We start from the raw sequence: 24,161 nt of genomic DNA, 5'->3' as shown, positions 1-24,161 counted from the left end.
CATCTGATAATCTCAAGGATTATTTTATAATGAATCCCTTGAGTATAATTTGGTACAACTGAACAGATTTACTACGAGCGCCATTTATAAACCTTTAGATTTTTTGTAATACCCTAAATGTCTTTTATAAATGATGAGTACTAGTGTTTTGTAATTATTGTTTTATTGTCATAATTAAATACATCCATGTAGTAAAAGCTGCATATTTGATTGAAGATGGACTGAAGATGGGAGAAACTGTATTTTGAATCATTTCTACAATGTTACATCCTGTTATGTCCGCTGAAAAGCTACATTGTTGCAGTGTAAGCGAATGTGTTACAAGAAACAGTTGAAAAGAAAGCCATTCAAATAAAGTCACCTTTGTTTCGTTTATCTGCATTTCCTACTGCGTCCCTCAACTTCGTCAAGTTAACTGCAGTTTGCAAGCATTAGCGGAAAGTTGACTTTCTCTTTGCACAATGATATCATATAAGCCAAAATCATACCATTAAATATGTCAAAACACAACATTGAGAATATATGTATGCGTGCGTGTTCATAACTATCTAGATATTATAGAAAAAGTTATTTATGTCAGTTTTATTTTGAATACAACACGACAGACGTCAGCTGATAATAGTTTTATTTTGAAATTGTACAGGAAGCCTTATAATATACCACTGCGTTGAGCTTGATGGCAGCAGGGTTACACCCCTCCCTTCTCCTCTGTCGACACAGATCCTCCTCCAGCCTCTTTAAACTGCTTTCACCGCCACATGAACGACATTTTGGGGGTTCGGTCTTAAGCTCCCCGTCCTCCAACCTCTCACATTTCTCTGTGTGTCTCGGAGGATATTTCTTTTTCGTTTGGAACCGAAACCGAGCACAGACGGAGCTGTGTTTGACTAACGTTACTTCAGTGGGCGGATAAAGCGGAGGAGGGCATCCGGGCCTGGCTGCTCCGGAGAGTCGGCTTGAAACGACGGAATTCACCATTTTTCAGGTAAAAATGACTCAAATGTGAGTAACACACAGTCTGTCCGATAATGGACTCCGTGGCGTTACATTTTGTCCCGGCCGCTTAGGACGAAGACTGAATAGGGGTGTGTGGACATGTCAACACTGCAGTTTGAGAATAATTAATAACCAGCTAATTATAAATATCATATTTTACAGGTACCTGCGGTGCAGTTGGGGCTGTTCTGTATTGAGCAAATAGTCTGATTTGTTTACCTAACATTTCCTTTTAAATTGTATTAATACCACAAACTGCTGGACTATAATTTGAGTGCCAACGCAAAATATCATCCCGCCTATTGAAATTAATAGCGAGGAGAACATCCCTGCATTGTCAGTGTGAGTTCTGGGCGTCCTATTCACACCAATAATGCAGGAATGTCATTGCCAAATCTAAAAAAAGAGATAAATAATCCTGCTGTAACTCAATATGTAACACTGCCGACACACTTCTTATATCACTCCTCTAGCCATTTTGAATGTCCTTAATCTGTGCCCACAAACACAGATTAATGATGCCCTCACCACACTGTACTCAATTCTATTCATTTTGTAAATGCAGTGAGATTATCCTTTCATGTTTAAAGCAGAAAAGTTGCATTTTTCACAGTGAATATGTGGATATTTGATGACTCCTATCTGCTTGTATAAAAAACACATTCTTCCCTGATATGACATAGCATAAACCTAAAAACGTTAACTTTTCTGCTGTTGGAAGTGCTTGTGCCTGTTGCAATCCCCTCCTTTTGAAATGATTTGTGTTCATGAATTTAAAATGACTCGTAAATGACGACCTTTAGCTGGTGATGATTTTTACCGCTGTTTGCCATCGAGATGCGATTTGTAACCTGAGTTGGAGGATAACGGTGCACAACTTCCTCCTTGTAAATTACCCAGACATTGCTCTGCTTTTTATAGCCACCTTGAGTGAATGGTTAATCCCACACGGCGCGAACGCACCATCCTGTCGTCACCCTGGAAACAGTGAGCTATTAAGTGAATTGTTGGAGAAACTGATGTCTAAAATCCCTCAGAACCTCTAAACATGCTTCATATTTCATTTAATTACAGACAGCTGTCAATCATAATATCATCATATCACCCACGTATCATTTAACAGCAGATGATAACCAGTCATATCGACCACTGATCATTCACTTTTGCACTGAAGCGTTTGTGATGCATTTGGACTCTTTTCCGCTTCCTGCTTGACCTGGATACACTTTCACTGTCCTTCATCTGGAGCAACTGGCTGCTCATTTGTGTGTGAGTGAGTGAGTGTGCATGATATTGACCCACATTCACATCTAGGCTGTTCGCTGTGAGAGCGATACACCCCCAGAGGACAAAGTAATCACCCTGACAGCCCCCTCCCCACGTCTGTGGGCCGTACAGCAGCGCTTGTATTGATCCGTCTCTGCATTATGTCGCCTACAGCAGGAACATGAGTGTGTGTGCTGTGAATATGTGTACACACACACTCTCTGTCTCCTGGGACTGGCGGATGAGAATAGGTACAGTGAAGTGAACTGTCCCCTAGCAGAGTTGAGGTGTGTGATTGGTTTGAGAAGAAATAACTCTGGAAGAGGTTTCCAAAGTCTGATAAAGTAACCCCGACGATGTCGTTAGGGGTTGTCTCGGCTTGGCCTTGGAGACTACGACTTTATAGCAGAAAGCCTCGGCCTCTGTTGCTTTGATTTGGACCGTACGATTAGTAACGTCCCCCAACGTTATGGAAGTCCAGTGCTAAATTATTGGAGTGGCTCTTTAACTCGTGCAAACGCTGAAGCGACGGGAGCCAAAATCGTACTTGTTAGAGAAATGGGTGAAATGCGGTCGATGACATTGTACTGTGAAGGGAACAGCTTGCTGTCAGCTGAACTGTTCTGATGTCCCACACTGTGGCGGTCTGTAAAGCTGGTTTGCCAGTCAGAATCAAGTGGGCACGTGGATGAACCAGATCACCGTAGTGTATTGTTAACAAGTTGCAGCTAAACATAAGCGTATCATAAAATCTGTCTGTACTTCTGAACGGCTGACAAAAAAAAGAAATCTGTGGTGCAAAGCGTGGCGATATCCCACCATGCTTTGCAGCAGAGCTCGCTGCACTTACTGATGATCAGCCTCCAAAACACTGTTGCCATTGACAACCAGGCTAGCAGCTTGCTGTCTCTCCCCCCCCCCCCTCTCTGTTTCTCTCTCCCGTTTATATAACTCCAACGTGTGCAATGTTTTATTGATGTGTGTGTGTGTGTGTGTGTGTGTGTGTGTGTGTGTGTATGTGTGTGTGTGTGTGTGTGTGTGTGTGTGTGTGTGTGTGTGTGTGTGTGTGTGTGTGTGTGTGTGTGTGTGTGTGTGTGTGTGTGTGTGTGAGAGAGCGCGCATGTATATCCTCTTATGTGTGGGTTAACGTGTGCACGAGTGTGTTGGAATGTTATTCCAGTGAATGCATCACTGTATGTATGAAAGCGTTGCCTGTGTACATCTGTACACACACCTTTCTCAGGGTGTATGTGCACCCCCCCCCCCCCCCCCCGTCTTCTCTTCTTTGTTGGTAAGCAATGCCCAGCGCTGTCTGCGTATAATTTCTTGTTCCACCTGAGGAAGTGCAGAAAATGTAAAAAGCAGTAGAGTGTTACTAAATCTGAGAGGAGGACTCTCCAACAGCGATGGGAAACGTCTTCCTGTCACTGCACTTGCCACAGGGTTGGCATCATGTGGGTGAAGTAGTAATTATTGGTTTTTTTTGGGGGGTCTGAGTAATTCTAGGGCTCCAAAATGAGTACAATTAGTGTGGACTGAGTGCAGCGGAACACACAATTACATACATTCGTAGCCATATACACACACACACACTCACACTGATGAGGAAAGTTATGTGAGCGATGCAGAGAATGTGAAGTGGTGTGAGCTCTCTCGCTCTCTCTCTGTCTCTCTCTCTCTCGTGTTGTCATCTTATATGAATGTGTTTGGGTGTCAGAAGGGATGTTTGGTCTTGTAAGACAACTATGTTTGTCCATTAGTGTGTGTATGTGCACTAGTGGGAAAGAGAATGGGCCAGTGTGTTAGACCTCTTTGTTCTCTCTCACACAGACACACACACTGTATGTTTTGGCATCACGTCCTGTCCAATTGCCCCCAGGATAAACGATCTCACCATGCTTTTGTCAGGCGTGCGTGTGTGTGTGTGTGTGTGTGTGTGTGTGTATACTGTGTGCGTACGGAGGGTTTAGTTGGGTGGCTCAGATTGGCTCATAATCTGAAGATTAACCAGACGACACAAACGCAGAGGTCACACTTTCAAATACACGGACCTGCAGCTCATTCATGAAGTCACTTTCCCCTCACGCGGTGAGCTCTCGCTGTAGACTCGAGCGGTGTCGCTTCACAGCGAAGACGCTGAAATATTCATCGACGCTGACACACGTGGTCTGAACAGGATCAGTGAGATTCCTCAATCGTGTTTTCTTCCTAAAATGGGCTAAAAAGACGCCAGGAGACATGAAATGTTAATGTTATTAAGGAACACTATTATGCTAATCCATTCCTTTTGCAAAATAGTTATTCAACTCTTCATCTCGCCTGATGAACCCTAACTTGACTCAATCCAAAACTCTAAACTGACTGCTTAAAGAAATACAGCACAGACCCAAACTACCTTATCTTGTTAAAACATTTTCACAATAGGACTTAAAGATTTAAGGAAAGCATCTAATTACCATTTTTTCCCGACCGCAGTCTAGATTTGCACTTTTTTCAAACGGACTCCAGGCCCATGTTGGTGGTCTGCATGGTTTTCACGATTCTAAAAGTGGACTTTATGTGCTTACAAAAACACAAATAAGTGGCACAGTGTTGGAGCCGCTGCCAAGTACAGTCAGCTGTAGTTGACAATCTGCTGTTCAGTACATCCCGTCCTACACAACTCTCGCCATCTGCCTGCTTCTCTTAAACTATTTATTTGCAAATCCGTCTCGCCTATAATCATGACAATGGAATTATTCTACGTGCAGTTGAGTTTGGCCGATTTTTAGAGGCTGTTTGTCTCTTACCGGATTTGAACCTGCGAACTCTGGGATTTCAAGACAGGCTTTTGTGCCCTTGTTCCGACTGCCCTCGCTTCCTCTTGCTGCCTCCTCATAACAGTGAGTGTTTCTTTTTAATCTCAAGCAGGAATCTCTAATTACATACCCCTCTTTCTTCCCGACGGGTTAATCACTGCCTCACAGACACAGGCGCTATCTGCAATCAGTGCCAACAAAGAGCATCGGAAGTTCACAGGAAACAGTCATGGAAATCGGATCTCTCACGGAGCCCAGAGAGGCAGTCGGGCTTTGTCTGTGCTTAACTTAACCATTTCTAATTCATTCTATCAGAAATGTTGCTGAGATGGCAGGAGGTTGTCCCAATATCCCTCCGAGTGTCTATGTATCTCAAGCCCTTTGCCGTATCTGCACCGGTATGCACCCAATTCACCGTTATCTGAAAGGTCGGATCAATTCGAGGTCGGTGTCGCCCGGTGCGTTTGCACACACGCGCTGATAATCTGGTCTAACCAGATTAACGCAACACTCCGACACGTGGGGTGATAGCAGCCATGGCTGATCACACTGACAAACTACAAGAACCTCTTGACTTTATCAACAGGAATCCCACGGATGAAGAGATTAGAATACAATTCCACGCTGTTTGATTGACGGGTGAGCCCACTGCCGTGAGCGCGCGGCAGCAAAGATAGAAACTAAACCGGTAAACAGTACACAGCCGTCTCTCATGAATGCTGCAAGAGATACTGACATTTGACATCCATACATTGACATGAGTTCAGTGGACTTTTGCTCCTGGCTGGTAATACCCTAAAGACACAATTTGGGAAATACACTCATTTGCTTTCTTGCTGTCTGTCTGCACAGTAAGTATGAAGCTACCACTAGCAGTTGGTTAAATCAGAGTAACACAAAGACTGGAAACGGAGAGAAACGGCTACGAGGTGTTATGTGCCCGACTATTTCCTTCACCAGGCAACCAGCTGAGACCCCAGCAAGCTGCCAAACCAGGTCACGACATAGTCCAGCACAACCCCAGTAACACCACAAAGCTTTTGTTTTTGGTGAAACTGAAATATAACATGTGATCTTTAGGGATGTTTGTTGAGAGATTTTGTCGGACAGCCTGTTTCCCTGTGTTTCTAGTCTTTGTGCTAAACTAAGCTAACTGGCTGATTGATATAGTTTTGTATTTAGTGTGCGGACATCATAGTGGTTTCAATCGTCTCATCTAACTCTCATAAAGAAAACAAATAAGCCTATTTCCCCCAAATGAACTATACTGTTTAATATAAAGGCAACGAGCAGACAATCTCTTCCTTTGTGTAGCTCAGATATAGAATCTTGTTACTTTGACCACTGAGTAGTGTTTTATTCTTTAATTTTCAGATTTTCTCCCCCTTGTTTTTTATTATTCGGTATGTGCATTTACAGAAAATGCGTTGCCGCTCCAGAAAAACAAACAAAACAAACTCCCCAGCCCGCCTGCCCCCACAAAGTATTGTTATTTTTAATTCATACTATTTTGTTCTTCTTCTTTTGTCAAACTTATACGGGGTTTTGTAGAAAGGCATGTTAGTACTTCTCAAAGTAAAGTATAAAGAAAAGTCTTTTGATATCTCCGTGGAAACTCCGGGATCATATTGACACTAGTATAAAACACATTCAAACGATACCAAGCTGAAGGGGTTAAAGATATTGTGTGCGATGGACAAACACACAAACCATTTATTGTTTGTGTTTTCATGAACTCCAGCAGTCACAACTACCTGGTTTAATCGAGCTTTGTGCGTCACAGCACATCTAGGAGGCACAAAGACATTCTTCGGCCCGCAGACGCCGGATATAATGAATTCATGAGAAACGTTGCATCTTTGTAAAGAGCCCGGGCCACTGCTGGATGACGTGAACAGCTCACAACACACGCATTCACACAAAACGGGGCACCTCCGGGGAGTGAACACCTGTTCCCACAGGCCTCGGGGGGGGGGGGGGGGGTGAATGGCGATGGACTCGGGAGACAATGTTCATTGGAGCGGTGGGGCGTGAGAACGAGGATGCACGATGCAGAGACAGAGGAGGCGGAGGAGAGGTAATAATAGAGGGAGGGAGGTCAGAGTCCTGTTGTGTAAGACAACCTGCCATCCTTGGAAGTCTCTCCGTGGTGGAGCGTTGCCTTTTTGTCTTCGTGTTGTTGGGTGTGGGCGACTGTAGCTGTTGTTGCTTTCATCTGACTGAGTACATTTGAATGTGGATGACCCCAACCGGCAGCAGGAGGTCACTGATTTTCACATCTCTGCCCAGGAACTTTAACAAAAAAACCCAAAGAAGTTTTTTTGGGGGTTTTTTTCATGCAGCTTTTCAAATTTTACAGCTTTGAAAGTCGCCGATATGTGGCTGAATGTGCTCCATTCATCGGTCACACAAAGAGACACTGCGGGAAAGCCCTCAACACTTTGCAGCAAATTAGACATTTGAATCATCTAATGGAAAAGATGGCTAAGGACGTTTTGCAACACGCTCATCATTTGTCAGACATAATTTGTCATTCACAGTATTATCAAAAGGTCCTCTGAGCGAGTTGAGACCTTGTTTTTTCTTTCAGCTTTTCTATTGCAGTGCAACGTAATTTGCATAATACACTCTCATTGAGGAAACAGCTTATATATGTGTGTGTGTGTGTGTGTGTGTGTGTGTGTGTGCGCCATCTTAAGCTCCTACAGTTTCCCATCTCTCCACTGGAATGTGCGATTTCCAGCTGTGTGTTTGGATTCACCAACCAAACATCCAGACAGGAAAACACATATTCTTGGTACGCTGTCTTCATCCAGCTGTGTGCGTGTGAGTGTGTGAGTGTGTGTGTGTTTGTTGGACAGACCGGAAGCTCCTCATTAACCCTCGTTAGTCTGGTGTGGATGTAATGAGACAGACGAGCGTGTAACAGGCCAGAGGAGAAGGAGGGTGTTGATTCCACAAACACAATGGGCATTGTGTTCGCGTACTGTAGCAGCAGCTGATCATCGCGGCTGGAGGAGCACAGGGAGGGTTAACAGCAGGTGCTTCATGATTTCCTGACAAAATATTTTTTACTGCCATGAAGAAAAGATCCTTTTAGGTTGTTTTTTTTCGGCAACAACCTCGGACCTGTAGCACATTATGCAGCTACGCACACAGCTAGTGACGGCAAATCACTTCTTTAAACAGACAGAAGCTACAGTGAGGCGAACAGGGCAATGTGAACATCATTCGTGTGCAATAAAACCGCCTCTCATACGTAGCGGACAGCGCCAGATAACAACCACTTTCACTGCACAAACAACACGGTGACTGTGAAGTCGGGGAGCAGCATGATCTCTCAACAAACAGCCAACAGTCACGTTACAGCCTCCGAAATAAACGGTGTCCCAGCTAGCTGTTTTAAAGCCAAACAACCATTTGGAAAACCAAAGCCAATCGGTCGAGAGCAAAACCATCCTCATCAACTTTTGAGGAAAGTTATAGTTTTTGGTAGACTTCGACAGATGGTGGATTTTCAAAGGCAGATAAATTAACGATAGTTTTGGGGGAAAGGCGATGGCGGGTTGATCGGCTGATACCTGTCAACAGCTGGCAGTGTTGCATTATTTTACCAACCCTATCGCCAGAATCATGCGTGGAATGTTTGTCGTGGTGCGTAGAATTGCTTTCTGTCTATCTAAATAATAAATGTATACCATTTAATTTAAAGTCAGTCGTGCATTTTTGCAGCCCTCGGCCACTATCAGGACCCAGTTCCACTGATACCGATAGTTCACTTTGAAGCTGTGGTGGGGACAGCACAACAAGCTGTAAACAACATGTGTTCGTATGCAAATTGCTCCATTGTGGTCACCAGCTAGTAGCTAACTTTACAAAGAGCTGACACACACCAACTTCCTCTGTAGAGCTGAGGGGAACAGCACAGTGGTGTGATGAACCTTTCTCGAGCACATAGTCGTCTCATTCCTTTTGAATATACACACACACACACACACACACACACACACACACATACAGACGTTAGTGTGCGTGGGTGGATTGATTACAATGCCGGCGTGAACAAGTGATAAGAGGATCATCTATCCTGCACACAATCTCTGTTTGGTAAGTGGAGATGGATGAAGTGTATTGCCTTTGGCATGACCTCGAGCTAACCCCCCCCCCCCCCCACACACACACACTCACACACACAAGTGCGTGTACACAAACAAACACCCACAAATGCATTTATATATATTTATGTATACACAGTGTGTTTGTTTCCTTCAAACCTCGCCCTCCTGCTGAAAACAGAAGACACAGGAGTGTGTGTGTGTGTGTGTGTGTGTGTGTGTGTGTGTGTGTGTGTGTGTGTGTGTGTGTGTGTGTGTGTGTGTGTGTGTGTGTGTGTGTGTGTGTGTGTGTGTGTGTGTGTGTGTGTGTGTGTGTGTGCATTCAGCTGGGAGACACTGCAGCCTTCTATAGCTAAAAAGACCCCCCCCCCCTTCCAGCTCCCTTTTCCTCTCCCAATCCTTTATCTTCATTCTTCCCATCTCTCCCATTAAACCCCAGGATCTGTGTTCTTCTCCTTGTTGTTTTCTTCCCAGGTTCTGCATCATCTTTTTGTTTATGTCCTTGGTAGATTGTTTGTACTGTTTTGATGGGTTGAGTGATGTACAGCTCACTCAAATGAGATACTATTTGTCAGAGAGATGTGATTAATTTCCATGTCACTGATTTAGCCAAATTAGGCAAACATAAATCCACGGCAGATTAACAAACCGCAGCATTTAAAAATGCAGTTTTCACACATGGGAAAAGAATAAGATCCTGTTGTTCCTCGTGGTTACTGCTGACTCAGATGTTTATCGCTGTAGATTAATTGCGTTGCAGAACAGATTGCGGACCATTTAGATTAGCAGCGGCGACAGTGGAACACGCGGAAGTTTTGGGATGGAGCAACAAAGAGCCACACAAAGCACGTGGATGATTCTGGTGTCTATTTGTTGACCAATAAGACTCAAAGTTGTCTCACTTCTCTTTAAATACCTCCTGCTCTCCCTTGTTCCTCTTCTCTTCCCGCATCTCTTTTTCACCCAAGTGATATTCTTCATTCATTGGCCATCGGTAAAGTCTTTTTTTAATATTAACATTGTCGCCTTTTGTGCTCACACAGACAGGCAGAGGGTTATTTCAGCTCGCCCCTCTGGCTCAGTCATGCTGAAGCTCTTTTTTTAGTTTCTCTCAACCAAAACAAAGGCTCTTTCAGTGGAAAGCACCCACTGCACCGGGCTAGCAGCACTGGGTGTGTGTGTGTGTGTGTGTGTGTGTGTGTGTGTGTGTGTGTGTGTGTGTGTGTGTGTGTGTGTGTGTGTGTGTGTGTGTGTGTGTGTGTGTGTGTGTGTGTGTGTCCCCTCAGAGCTGCACAAACGCATGCTTGTTACTGTACCCGGCAGGGTTCAGCTGATGGGAGCGCTAGTAAGTTTGATAATGAAGCTGAAGATATTGTTGGTTGATACACGAAACACATAATCTAAACACTAGAAATTTGGGAAATATCCATTCACTGGATGGGTGCAGTCTCCTATTGGATTCAAAGCTGGCAAACCTACAGAGCGAAGATGGAATCAGCAGAACGTAGAGTCTTTGTCCACAGTTAGTTTTATTTAAGTAGGCCTCACAGTTGTGGTAGTGATGATATCGGATGCAGGGATTCATGCACCCCGTGGGCTTTGGCGAGGTGACACTGTGGCTCCTGGTCTTTGAAGTCTTTGCAGTGGTGTACATCATGTAGGACAGACAGCGGTGCTTTGGTTGAAATGTATACCTTCACTCTGAGGGAAACTCCCTCGTCTGTGTGATCTGTATATGATTATATGATTGCAGTGCTGTAATCAGTGCAGTGCAGTGCCTGAGGCATCGCAAACATTATATTCACCTGTGATCCTAGAACCAGACATTTTGTAAACCAGGGTGGGGGGGGGATCAAAAGTGAGCACCTGAGTGAGTTCAGATTTCGCCTTCTAGCTTTCTTTTTCTTTTTCATCTGAACCTCTCTGATTAACACGTCTGTCGCTGCTTTTAACAAAAGTGTGATTTCAGTTGTGTGGCGTGCGTGTGGGCGGCCGAGCAGGCTGCGAATGTGGGAGTCATCGGTCAATGAGACGTTCACAGATAAAGGACGCTTGACAATTGTATAATAGAACAGTTTGCCAAAGAAAACAAATGTCGTAAAGCCAATTCCTCATTATATAACAGCGAAGACGCAGAGGATGTTTGGGCGTGGAGCCGAGCTGATTAGTCAAACAAGGTTCGAAACGGTTTAAAAAGTAACGCTGCCAAAGGTTGGAGGATGATTCCAGATATTGTTGTTGCCTTCGCGGCGAGTTAAAGGATAAGGCTATTGTTGCTCTGTATCTTTTTTATTGTCAACATATCCAAAGCGAACGATGCATTAGTATGCCCGTCAATACCTTCTGGCTTTCCTGCTATGCCTGTGGCTCACAGACCAAGCTGATTCTTTCCTACAGAGGGCTTGAAACACAACACGTATACATAGTTTAATTAATTAAGTAATATCCTGAAACAGCTGGCTACTGTAGTTCTGGACAGATGTTGCTCAAACAGGAGTAAATAGTGCGTCTGTTAGGAACTATTCTCAGGACTATTCACGGATGAATGCGCATTTGACGCGTTAGTGTTTGAAGCAGCAGGACGTGCACGTGCGATTGACCTAAAAACAAACTACGGTGTCCATGTTCGTTGCAATGGAGGAACGTGTCGCTCAGTGGTTGCAATGGTTCGGCTCATTGATGTGTTTTCAATAGTTTCTATCCAACAATGGAGCTCTGTGGCCCAGAGAAACCAGCTACTGTATATATCGGGCTTTTAGCGAGAAAGATCTAATTTGCCATGGAGAAATGAGTTTTTCTCTACACAAGCAACACTTGTTAGCAAGATGAGTTCATTAAGGATTTTATTCTTCTCTTTGGATTTGCAGCATTATGTATTTCAACTTTGAAACATCAACATACCCTCACAGTTTAGTCAGGCATCTTTAAAAAGGCTTTGGTTGAACAAATAACACAAATTTCCAGTTTTGATAAACCAAGTTTTGGTATCGCCCACATTCACTCTTGATTACATGGTGCAACAAAGTCGTATTGAATGAAGCAGAATAGTGACACAGTGTTTTTTTACATTGTTTGTGCGGACATGTGCAAAGTCATCCACAAACCACAACAGGAACTTCTCCCTTTCTTTGGGCACAGTTGGCTGTACGCATGAGGATAAATCGGATATAGTTGATGCCTTTAGGCTGCAGACGTTAGCGGATTTGCCACAAAATGTTCTGGCAGCTGCTCGGTGTGTTGATGAAAGGCCTCATTTTGTGACTTTCACAGTTAGCTCCTTCCCGACTTCCTGTCCCCACTTCTTCCAGCCCCCTGGCTCGGACCACACCCAGCTCCGAACTTTGCCTTTATTTTCATCTCAACTACACACCTGTAACGTGGTAATGCCAGTAATTGTCTCATTTTGCACACGGTCACCAACCTGCAATCATCTGGTCAATAACAAGTCAGGGTTGGGCAAGGGTTAAAAACGGACACCAACAATACAGGGCAATGTGACTTAATGAGCATCAAGGATTGAACCACGTGTGAAACTTTGACCAATAGATCCCTCAGAAATGTGAGCTAATGTTCCCTTCGGGCCCTGTTCTCCTAAAGGAGAGTGAATGGGATTCCATACTGAGCAGGTTTATTTTGAGCAGCGATTTTAACGTCTCTATCTGTTTTATCCGTTTTTAGGAAGTGGCGACTGTTCAGTCTTCCTCTCAACTCTCCCTCTGTTCTTTGTTTTGTTTGTTCCCCCCCGTCCTTTTTTGGAACTGACAGAAGTATGGAAGAGAAAGTTGTGTTTGTGCATGCTTAGACTACTGTGGTCAGACATTTCAAAAAATATTTAAGAATCTCTTGCCCTAACTGAGGAACTGAAACATTTGGGATTTTATTTTAGGGAATAAACAGATTTGGGTAACGCACTCAACGATCCATTGAACTAGGGAGCAAACAGCGGATGAGGGGTCTGCATTTGAGGACCACAGACACTTGATGCTTGATTAGATTTTGGGAGCACACTCTCACATACTTGATGACATTATATCAAACCCAATTTTGATCAAATGTATGGCTGCCATTTTTAGTGTGGGAGAAGGGCTGACCCTGAGGGATGGGCATTTTAAGTGATATCAATATTCGGGTACTCGCTCAACGAAAAGCTGCCGTATGCTGGTCATCAGGACTGTCTGTAGGACACCGGTCTGGGGAGCTCTTACTTGACGACTAATTCAATCTTGAAAACATACATTTAATGTGTAATTACAAAGGGAACATGAACTTTATGGCCCACTGGATCTGGGGAGCACACACTTGGTTGGCCAACTTAAAAAGTTAATGCTTTTAATTCCCAAATCTGCTATTAACACAAAAACTAGCCACTGAAACCAAACCTAATATAGAGTTGACTCCACTCCCCCCACCTCCCCTTCTCTCTCTCTCCCTCCCTCCCTCTCTCTTTCTCTCAGCAGCACTGTACATGCCTGCAGTCACACTGGTGATTTCATGGCTCTTAACCAAACACAAAGACTCCGTTATGGCTCTGTTCTCTGAAATAAACTCACTTGCTTTCTCCTATTCCTTTTCTCCCTCCTCGTCCTCGTCGTCTTCTTCCTCTTCCGCCTCCCACTCTTCCTCTTCACACTCACCCACATCTCTGAGATTGGCTGTAAAGCTACGTCTTCCATTTCATTACCTCATTCCGTATTTGAGTTGGGATAGAAGAGAGGAAAATAGGAAAAGGAGGGAATGAGAAAGGAAGGAAGGCAAGGACTAGAGGTGGGAATGTGTGTGTGTGTGTGTGTGTGTGTGTGTGTGTGTGTGTGTGTGTGTGTGTGTGTGTGTGTGTGTGTGTGTGTGTGTGTGTGTGTGTGTGTGTGTGTGTGTGTGTGTGTGTGTGTGTGTGTGTGTGTGTGTGTGTGTGTGTGTGTGTGTGCTCAGTAATTAGGCCTCGTCGCCTGTTGTCTCCCCTCTCGCTCACCCTTTGAAGTTTCCTCCCCTGGACTACCCACAAGCCCTCAAGAGGCTCCAGGAGAGGGTGGGAGTTCTCGGGAATGTGGGTCAAAAAATGTGTGTGTGTGTGTGTGAAAGAGAATTTCTGGAGGTGATGGTGATGAAAGAGTGTCTCGGTTCTCCCTCTATGTCTCTCTACCGACGGCAGATTGCCTGTGCTGCTTTTCATGTTGGATTCCCCACACACGCACATACAAGCATCATTCATGTGTGCCAGATGCTGTAATCTCAACACACACTGACACACACACACACACACACACACACACTGACACACACACACACACACTGACACACACACACACATGTCACATGAGTCTCTTTGTTTTGGTTTGCAGCGGAGATAGAACCCGGCTCTGTTGCACTCCTCTGTACGGGAGACAAAGAGCACTTATCTCACACGCGGCGAGTGTGTGGGTGTGTATGGGGGAGAGAAAGTGTGTGTGTGCATTTGTCTCAGAGGGTTTCTTCAATGCAGTCATATTATTTTTGCATAGAGATTTTTACGAGCAGGACTGTCAGCCTCATTAGCTGGAGTGTTGTATCCCCTTTTCCCCCCATTTCCGGACCGTCTGATAGCTTTTTATGTGCATGTTTGTATGAGTGTATGAGTGTATGAGTGTATGAGTGTGTGTGTGTGTGTGTGTGTGTGTGTCGTCATCAGATCTGAATGCCGATGGGGCCAGCATGACACACTTCCCCTCCAAAATTGGGCTAATGACACACCACATGGGTTACTGGCCAGTAGATGGAGATGTTTTTAAAAAAATCCATTAAAAAAATGTTACTGCCAGTTGGGTTGGGTCTGAGATTCGGGTGTGTTACTGTATGCTGTTGTTCAATCTTTCCATTATTCTTCGTACTTTTGGGACTTCTCATCCATGCTCAAAGAGGGTTAAATTCATCTTTTATAGCCAGCTGCAGTGTACGCACAAAACGAGCCACTGCCCCCGGTTCCTCTGTCTCACACATGCAGCCGTGCACCTTCCCAGTGAGTCTCCTCCGCATCAATTAGTTTAGCTGCACAAGGTGTCAATGTGTCCGCTGTGTGTCCAACCAATGGTTTTGTTGAAATAAATCTGATTAATCACAGGCTATTTATTAGTAAGAATAAAAGTCAGAATATAATCTATGTCTATTTTAATGATATCTAACCCCTGTTAGTCTAACATACTACAGACTGGTATTACCTCATAAGCGTGTGTGTTGTAGTCTCACAGGATCTGATGAACAGGCTGTGGTTGTGTGTTACTCTGAGGTTGCGGGCATACGACGTCCCAACACTGATTGATGAAGAGTCCCTCGCCACGCAGTGCCATGAAGACAAATTACCGAAGTGTGTGTGTGTGTGTGTGTGTGTGTGTGTGTGTGTGTGTGTGTGTGTGTGTGTGTGTGTGTGTGTGTGTGTGTGTGTGTGTGTGTGTGTGTGTGTGTGTGAGCGAGCAGATGGTGTCTCATGAGTACGAGGGGCGCTAACGACCTTGAGCGAGGCTGAGAGAGCGTGAGAGAGCGAGAGACGGCAGGGGTCAGTTAGTTCTGGTCCGAGGGTCGGGGCGGAATTGGCGGGGCATTTCTGCTGCTGCTTCCTCACTGCCTTTCCTCCACTCGCACAGGGTGCCCGGTCCTCACACACACACACACACACGTGCATGGGGCGTTGACACGGCAACACAATGAGCAGGGACTGGCTTGAGGCAAATCGAGCAAGGTGTTTCCTGTGACCTGGACGACTGCTGCGTCAACGCAGACACACTCGTCTGGCACAACACTCGTGTGTGTGTCTGATAACTGATTTGACTCTCTCCTCCTTCAATTAGAGTTGATTAATTTCTCATTGTATAAATGTGTGTGCAAGTGAAAACAGCTGTATTCAAGTCTGTGATATTCATCCTTTATTCATGCTTTGTTCATGCTTTATTCATGCGCAGAGTGAATGAATATTGGATTAAAAGCAGCTTTACGTTATTCATGAGCTGAGATATTTTGGTTTGTACGGAGGCTTCTGGAATCCCCCCAGGCTGTGTGTACACACACACACACACACACACAACAACAAGGCAGTCCCCTAAATGTTGCGTGCATTTGTCTACTTGTGCATCAGTCCATTTCGGCTGAACTAAGGCTGACTGGGTGTTTCTCTGTGTGTCCCACAGGCCGCACACTGCCCTGCTATGGAGAAGATGAAGAGGATTAAGAAGCACCTGTCGTTAACACTCCGCTCCAGTCAGACCATCGACGAGTCTCTGTCTGAGCTGGCTGAGCAGATGACCATCGAGGACGGAGGCACCAAGGACAATGGTAAAAATTCACCCTATTTTTATAAAAACACATCTGGGAATTTTAAAAACAAGTTTTTACAGAGGGATTCTGGTCTATAATCAGCAGTGCATTGGCATATTCATCCCATTTTCTTTCTTAATTTTGTGTGACTGGAAGTTTTTCTGAGCTGTTAGGGTTGTTTAAATGATGAAGCACAGCAGTTCACAGCGTGTGTGTCAGTAACAGCTGTAATGGACTCTCAGTGAGTAGCTCTCTATCAAGTTATGTAACAGGAGCAAAAGCAGGGCAGCTACTTGAACACACACACACAGACAGAGCAGCTCAGCAAGTGAAAAGGTAGTGTGTGTGTGTATATATAGTGAGCAACACACTGGCAAGTACACTTTCCTTGACATCTCTTAGTTATATAACTTTCTGCCTGTTTTAGCATCGCGGTACAGTTTGTCTCCAGGACGCTCGACGGTGTGATAGACACATGAAAGTGATTGGCTGCCACTTGTGATTGACAGCTGCCACAATACAAGGACTCGCGCGTCCATCATTTACAGAACGCTTCCCATTCAGTAATCTGGCTCCGTATCCAGACAGATAAATGCAGCTGTAGGAGAAGCTTCAGTTCCTGGCTCAAAAAAACAAACTACAGATATTCAGCAGTAACAGATGTCAAAGGTCAGAACCACCCTGTCTTACAAAGTGCAGAGGAGACTATGAAGGTACTCTGTAATCTCTCTCATCAAAGCCACATTTTCATTGATTTAATGTTAATTGTTCAGTACGGGATTTATAAATGACCCAGTGACTCCTAAATTGAAATATGAGATGTATCATATTTTACCATCAGTTGCTGAAAAGCTTTCTATAATTCATGCTCAACATGTAATTCTGCTACGACTGACAAGCACCCGAGGGCAGCATACTGTTAGAATGTGAGGTTGACTTGTGGGAACACGGCACAGTCCGTCGCGTCAGAGTTTAAAAGGTTGGCTGAACGAAAAGAAAGTTGGCAGGAGCAGAAAGATAAAGCCACAAGTTGCGAGAGACTTATGGCCTCTCTAATGCAGATCAGAACGGGGCCATTTAAGACCTTTTCGTGAGGGTGCAGCAGCTGGACTCTTGACAGCCACGCTGCCCACAGGGAGAACACTGGGTCCTAATGTTTGCTTACAGGGTTTCCTTGCAGGCTGTGATTGGACATTTAATCGCTTATCGGGGCCCGTGAGTGAGGCTACTATTTTGCCCTCATTGGTGGAGTAACATAATTGCCCTTTGGCTCTCAGTTTTCCAGTACTGCTACTGTCGTGCAAAATGATGTGAAGCTACAGCCAGCAGGCGGTTAGCTTAGCTTGCCAAAAGATAACAAAATCCACCTGTTTGCACCTGTAACTATGTGTTCGCGGCAGAAAGAGAACTCTCGGCGACAAAGTGAATATTTTCAGAAATATTTCACAAAACTGCTCAATTTCCTTGTGAGCAGAACAGTTTGTGTAACATCTGATTCTGCCCATATCGAGCCAGTTTCTCCAAGCTAACGTGGTGCAACATTACATAACTTTGGAGAATATTTGATGTCTGTTTTCATCTATTTATACACATTTCTCTCTAATTTAGGCTGATGTTTGGTATTTTTGGAACCGCCGGGTCTTAGACTTTAAATGTCAAATAAAGTCCTGTAGGTTTAAAGAAAGCTTGGCTGCACAGCATGTGTTTGAAATGAAGAGCACACTGCAGTGGGTTGAGGAAGATGAGAGATGATATTTAGTTTCATCCATGTTTGTGTCTGAGGTGGGTTATTGAAGACAATTGTGCTGCGGCTGCAAAGCCTCCGTTGATTTATGGCCGTTGTTGTTCTGTTGTGTTTCAGAGCCCTTCATGAGGAACGGCCGCCCCCCCACCTCGCACAGCATGCACTCCTTCCTGCACCAGTACACCGGCTCCTTCAAGAAGCCCCCACTCCGCCGGCCGCACAGCGTCATCGGCGGCACCCTGGGGTCCTTCATGGCAATGCCACGCAACGGCAGTCGTCTAGGTGAGACACACACACACACACACAAACACATGTTCACACACTCGCACGCAAGGAAGGAAGTGAGTAGTGCGAGTGCAGATGGCATCCGGGAACAGACAGAAAACGTGTCACGGCCCTGACATTTTCCATCCTGTTTCTTAATACTCGAGAGCACACTCCTGGCCAGAGTGACTGGGTGTCCACATCCACGAGTGACAGATGGATGGGGGGGGTTCAGTCAAACATGACGTGGTCTCACCACTATCGAGCGGTGGCAGCGAGTCTCGGACCAAAGGTTGACGAGATGATTCAGGGGACAGCGTGAAACGGAGGAACAAAGTGTTGTGGGTATCATAATCTACCAGCCTATGGGCTCTCTAGATGTTCAGTCAAGCAAGCCTGGCAGGATCTGGAGGGACAAACAAACGCTTTGAAAACGCTTGATCTCAACAGATCAAGACTGATCTGTTGAGGCTTCAATTAGAGCTCTGAGTTAGCTAATTGCAGAGGTTCCCCTCTTCATATTTTGGTGTCACAGCTTCTTTACCCACCGCTGATTGGTTATGGTGGGGTCAAGATAGAGCTGAAACCGTTAGTCGACTCACTTGACGTGAAATTGTGCACAGATATTCATGGTTCCCAGAAGATGAATCCCACTGACATTAACGATCTCCTGACTTTTCCTCTAGTGCCACCAGATGGTTGACATTTTTCACTTATCCAGAGAATTATCACTAAACATAGATAGGGAACATCATAGCTGTTAAACATCAGCGTGTTAGCATAATGATGTTAGCAGTTAGCTGTGCTTAAGTACAACTGCTGTAGACTCTTAGTCTTGCTATTAATCATGTTCAAATTGTAGTATTTTCTGATTGCTCCGTTACTATGTCCCTTTAAGAATACTGACAGGCATTCCTTCCAGATTCATTATTGATTTCACAGCCTGTATGATCAGCTACACTCCACTGTACCACACAGATGCTGCCTTAAACCTTAAACAAACATTGTTTAACACTGTTTTGACTGTATTATTTCCACTTGGACAGGCAGCAATAATCAGCATCTGTGTAACTGTTGGACTCAATGTTAGAGGATTTACCACTTTGAGTTACTGGAATAATGTTTATTATTTCAGTAAATACGTGGACCCTGATTGATGCTTCTCGAAGCAGATTGTTTTGGCCGGGCGATACACGAGAGGACCTGTTGAGTCTCGCACTGGACCCTGGCCTAGATAGAGGGACTTGGATCTAAAAACAGGACAGTTAAGTAGGACATTGATGAACCACATACTGCTGCTCCACTCTGTATGCTTCTTAGCAAAGCTGCTAAAGACAGTAAAGAGTAAGTAGGAAGAGAGAAAGATCACAAAGTCAGAGAAAGAGTACAAAAGACTGTCAAGAAAGAAAGGAAGGATGTGTGGAGAAGGACAGAAAGACCAAAAGTGGGTGGAAAATCAATTCCTTCAAGGTTTTTGGATAGAGGAAGAAGTGAGGCAAGAGAAGATAAGAGACCTGCAAAAGAACAACAATGCAGGAAGATTATAAAACAGCCTTCAGGGTTTTTGAAGAGCAGCTATGTGTCTGTTGGAAGGCGAAGGGATGATGGGAGACGGTGAAAATATTATTGTGAGGGAAAGAATTTGGGAGGTTTTTTTGGAGGAGATGACGGGATAAAATAGCTGGAGATAATGGAGAGGCATGTGAAAGGAAAAGGAGGCTGAAAGGAAAAGAAAGTAGGACAGATGAGATCATTTGCACAGGTAGCGAAGGAATGTGTTGACGCAACAGTGGGAGTCAGATCGGCTGCCGCAAAAGAGAAAACAAGTTGGGAGCGATGAAGAAATATGTCGAGTGAAAGGGAAAGAAAGGCGGGAATGGGAAGCGAAAGAAATTGCTGAGGTTTTTGACGTCGGGCAAGAAACGTGAACACCAGAGACAGAGAAGTGACAGAAAAAGGGAACAGAGACCATTTGGTTTTTCCAAGAGGAGACAAGTTGAAGAAGGAAAGTGGGGCGAGAATGAGTTGTTTGCAAGGTGTTTATAGAGAGACGGAGGTGATGTTAGGAAGAATAAAGTCTGGCAGGTATAGGGAAAATAGAACACATTCTAAATATGTGTTGAAACAAACAAAACTGCTCCAAAAAATGCGTAGGATGGGTTGAATGCGGTGGTCAAATGTCATGTGGGCGGCCTGTATGTTTATGACGACTGTAATAAAGTTTTTTTTTTTTTTTTTTAAGCTCTGTATCGATCTGCTTGTGCGCGTACAGGCCCGTTTACGTACTGAAACGCGTAGGAACATCTACTTGGTCAGAAATACAACAGCAGAGTGATCGATCTGGTCACAGTGCAGCCAAATATAGTCGTGCTATTTTGAGAGAAAAAGGTCAGTCAATTATTAGCCAATTTCCATCAGGCCATGAGCAACCGCAGGCTCATTTCATGCTGCTCATGGCACACGACAGGGGTACGATGAAAGTTAGGAGTTGGTTACCTTCCTGAGTTTGAGGTGAAGGTCTTCATCAAACAGCTCGCTTTAAATGCTCCTTCTTGTTCCTTTACTCCCTTGCAAATATCAATAATGATACGCGGACAAAAAGTGATGAATGTAACTGCAGTCTTGTTTTGCAGATGCATTTTTGATGAGCGATCGTGGTTAGCGGCACTAGCTTCCGTGACAAATGCATCGTGGAATGGTTCACAGTAAGAAGCCGCGTGGTGTTTTTGCCAGTTCTTTTGATGAGAAGCAGGAGAAATGTTTCAATAGCAGTAACGTACTTCAGCTTTGTGGCAGCAGAAGAAGAAAACAGTAAACAGCGAGGCTGATATCAGTGAAATAGAATCATATATTTGCATCATGTCCTGTAAATCCCACATGTGGTCATTTGAGCCCTGGGTGAGAATGGCGGACCCCGCCTCTAACAATGAAAACTCCTGTATAGAGACCGACTTACAGAATGTAAATACATTGAATAGCTGTCGCTGAAAGTTGGCGACCATAAATAGTATAAATATCTTAACTTAATTTATATAATTCAATCCGAAACAAATGATTTCATTGTTTTCCCAATTAAGAACCGGCCGGTAGGGGCAGCAAGGGATCAGCAACTGCCTCAGTAGCAAAAGGCCTTTACGGCGATCGACTCGGCTAAAAACAAACCTTACCTAGTCTGTCGCTGGACTCATTTTTGCTAAAAAAAAACTGACATCCATAGAAAAGTTTGATCTCGAGTATTTGCCGATTACGTACGTATCCAACCAGTATGTTATAATCCACTACAGTTATGCTCGACACAAGATGAATATATCCCCATTTTTATGTAGCTGCCATCTTGACTGTAAGGGAGCCGTGAGGGACGATTGAGTGAGACTCGGCTCTACTTTGTTTGGGAGGAGAGAGGGAGACACACCTGGAAGAGCTCTGCACTCTACTGAGCGTGCTTTTAAAGTTGATAAAAATGGGGGCCCTTGGGAAAACAGAGGAGATGGATGAAGGTAGATGGTTGAATAGGTGAAATAGATGAAGAAATGAGGAAGGATGTGGAGCAGAAAGAAACCTTGCAACAATTTCCTGTTCCTTCCGTTTTTCTAATTCTTTTCATCTCCCTCACCTTTTCCTATATCATGTCTTACTATTTTTTTTTTTTTTAGCAAGACAGACGGGACATTTCTTCTTGCCTTCTCTATCGTGGTGAATTCCACAGGCAGTTTATTTTGGGCTTTATTGGGCAAAAACTATAATAACCCTTCAGCATCTTGTAATTCAAATAGACTTCTGTGCCTCCTGTTGGGTCTATTATTAGGCTTTAGAAAATATAGCCTATGACGGGAGACTTTGACCAATCACAGGTCATTTCAGAAAGAGGGTGTTCCTACTGGCTGGTCTACAAATGCAAAGAGTGTACAGGTCCCTTCAGGGAAAGCCTCACTCAACGCAGGAAAACTGCAGGAAAAGTTGCTACCACAGCATTGGCATCTACCTACACTGTAAAGCAACCCCAAAAAAAGGAAAGAGGACTCATCAAAAAGGAAGTGACGATATCGGTGAAGCGTTTCAGAGATAATAATTTAGCCTTCTGCTAAACTCACGCTAAGGTTAGCACAAACCTAAGCTATTAGCAACCTTTTCTCTCCATCTCTGAAAGGCTTCACCGATATCGTAGCGAAAGGTTTATCTGGAATTTTTGCCCAATGACACCAAACATAAACTGCCTACCCCAGCTTTAGAGACCTCCTGTACAATATCAAGTTCTCCCACTCTAACCAAAGCCAAAGTTCAGATGGCGCCGCAGCAAGACGAACCTCACTTCAACCATCCGTGGAAAACAGAGTGACACGCGGAGTAGAATTGAACGGGTCAGCCCCAAGAGGAAAATCCTGAAAACGTCTTGGGTTCTAAAAGTGGATCAGTATTTCCTTTTAATCTGAGGAGACTTTGTCTTGTTTTTTTTCCCAGATGACCACAGACAGGTTCACATTCTGGGGCAAAGTGTTCTTCTGGGTTGTGGCCAAACCGCGGAGTACAGAAATAGGACTTTACTGTATGAAGGGAAGTTTGTTAATAAGGCGCATGAATAGAGTAAGAGCTTTGTGAGGGTGCGAAAACACAATAATTCTCTCCTAAAATCTAGACTAAAAAGGATAATTAATTATCTCCGGTGTGATATTTAGAGAGTTAATCAGGTGTATCGTGTTTGAAATAATTGGAACACTTGATCTACATCAACAAAGGAATTCTTTCTCATTTCTCTGCTCTGCTTTCACATTAGATGACAGACTGCGTGGTTGGAGGCGCTGACATGCTGATGACAGAGAGCTGCTCAACCATGGCTACTCATTAACTGTGTGTGTGTGTGTGGGGAGGGGGTTGCATGTGGTTTGTGCATCAGTGTGTTTGCTCCTGCTGTACTCTGGTAGTGGTGGTAGTTTTATTGGTGGAAGTGGTGCTGGTTAGAGAGCTTAATATTTGGCCTCTGGGGTTACAAGGGTGTGAGAGGGGGATGAGAGAGAGAGAGCGATGGGTAGAGAGACATAGAGAGTCAGACGGTCAACTAAAGATGTGCATTTCATAACATCTTCACAGGTTGCTGTGCGGTTTGAGGGCCAGTCGAAAGCTAATATTTCTGTTCACTCTCTCCAAAATATTCAATTTATATACGCCTACTACAAGTACTGCTACTCTCACTATAACTAACTATAAGCATTACTTAAACCAATTTAATATGGAAGCCAAACATGTTCCCAAGTTAACTTTTATTGAAATAACATGATTATCAAAAGAATAATAGATTAGTAGACTTCTTCTTATTTGCCTGACGAGGACCACCAGTGTTTCTTTTTCTTCCCCGTCTGTCCATCTTGTCCTCAACTTGTCTTTCTGCTCTCTGGGTAGATCTTGCTAACACAAATCTTGCTAGCCTTGCAAAATTTGGGCACTCTCAATTCTCTGGCGTTTCCAAATGCCATTTTCCACGGAAGACATTTTGACTCGTCACAGCAGGAAAACCATAGGTGGAACTAATGACATTAACGACGCTTCAGCTTCAGCAATTCATAATATTTGTGACTAATATTCATAATTAAATAATAATAAAATAGCAACTTAACAGTAATGATAGCTCTGTTGTCTATCCTGGTCAAAATTGATTTAAAAAGAAGAGTCCAGATTAGACTTCCTAAAGTCAACAGTGTTCATCAA

At 44.2% G+C, this 24,161-nt stretch overlaps 1 protein-coding gene across 2 annotated transcripts in view; it reads left to right on the top strand.

The window, feature by feature from the left end:
• Window positions 1-690: 690 nt before the first annotated feature.
• The window catches only part of cdk17 (cyclin dependent kinase 17), a 34,420-nt gene continuing 10,949 nt past the window's right edge, over window positions 691-24,161 (top strand). Inside the window, exons 1-3 of one of the 2 annotated variants that reach the window (XM_076076015.1) lie at window positions 691-985; window positions 16,327-16,471; window positions 18,315-18,479. In XM_076076015.1, coding sequence (XP_075932130.1) covers window positions 16,345-16,471; window positions 18,315-18,479 — 292 coding nt within the window. In that variant the 5' untranslated portion in view covers window positions 691-985; window positions 16,327-16,344. Of the gene's footprint in view, window positions 986-16,326; window positions 16,472-18,314; window positions 18,480-19,730; window positions 23,307-24,161 lie in introns of those variants that run through there. The other variant, XM_076076016.1, reaches the window with a different exon arrangement.

This window comes from Anarhichas minor, unplaced genomic scaffold, assembly GCF_050575085.1.
Source record: "Anarhichas minor isolate MPS153535 unplaced genomic scaffold, ASM5057508v1 ptg000055l, whole genome shotgun sequence".
In the NCBI taxonomy this organism is placed as follows: domain Eukaryota; kingdom Metazoa; phylum Chordata; class Actinopteri; order Perciformes; family Anarhichadidae; genus Anarhichas; species Anarhichas minor.
This window is presented reverse-complemented; position numbering and strand designations above follow the sequence as displayed.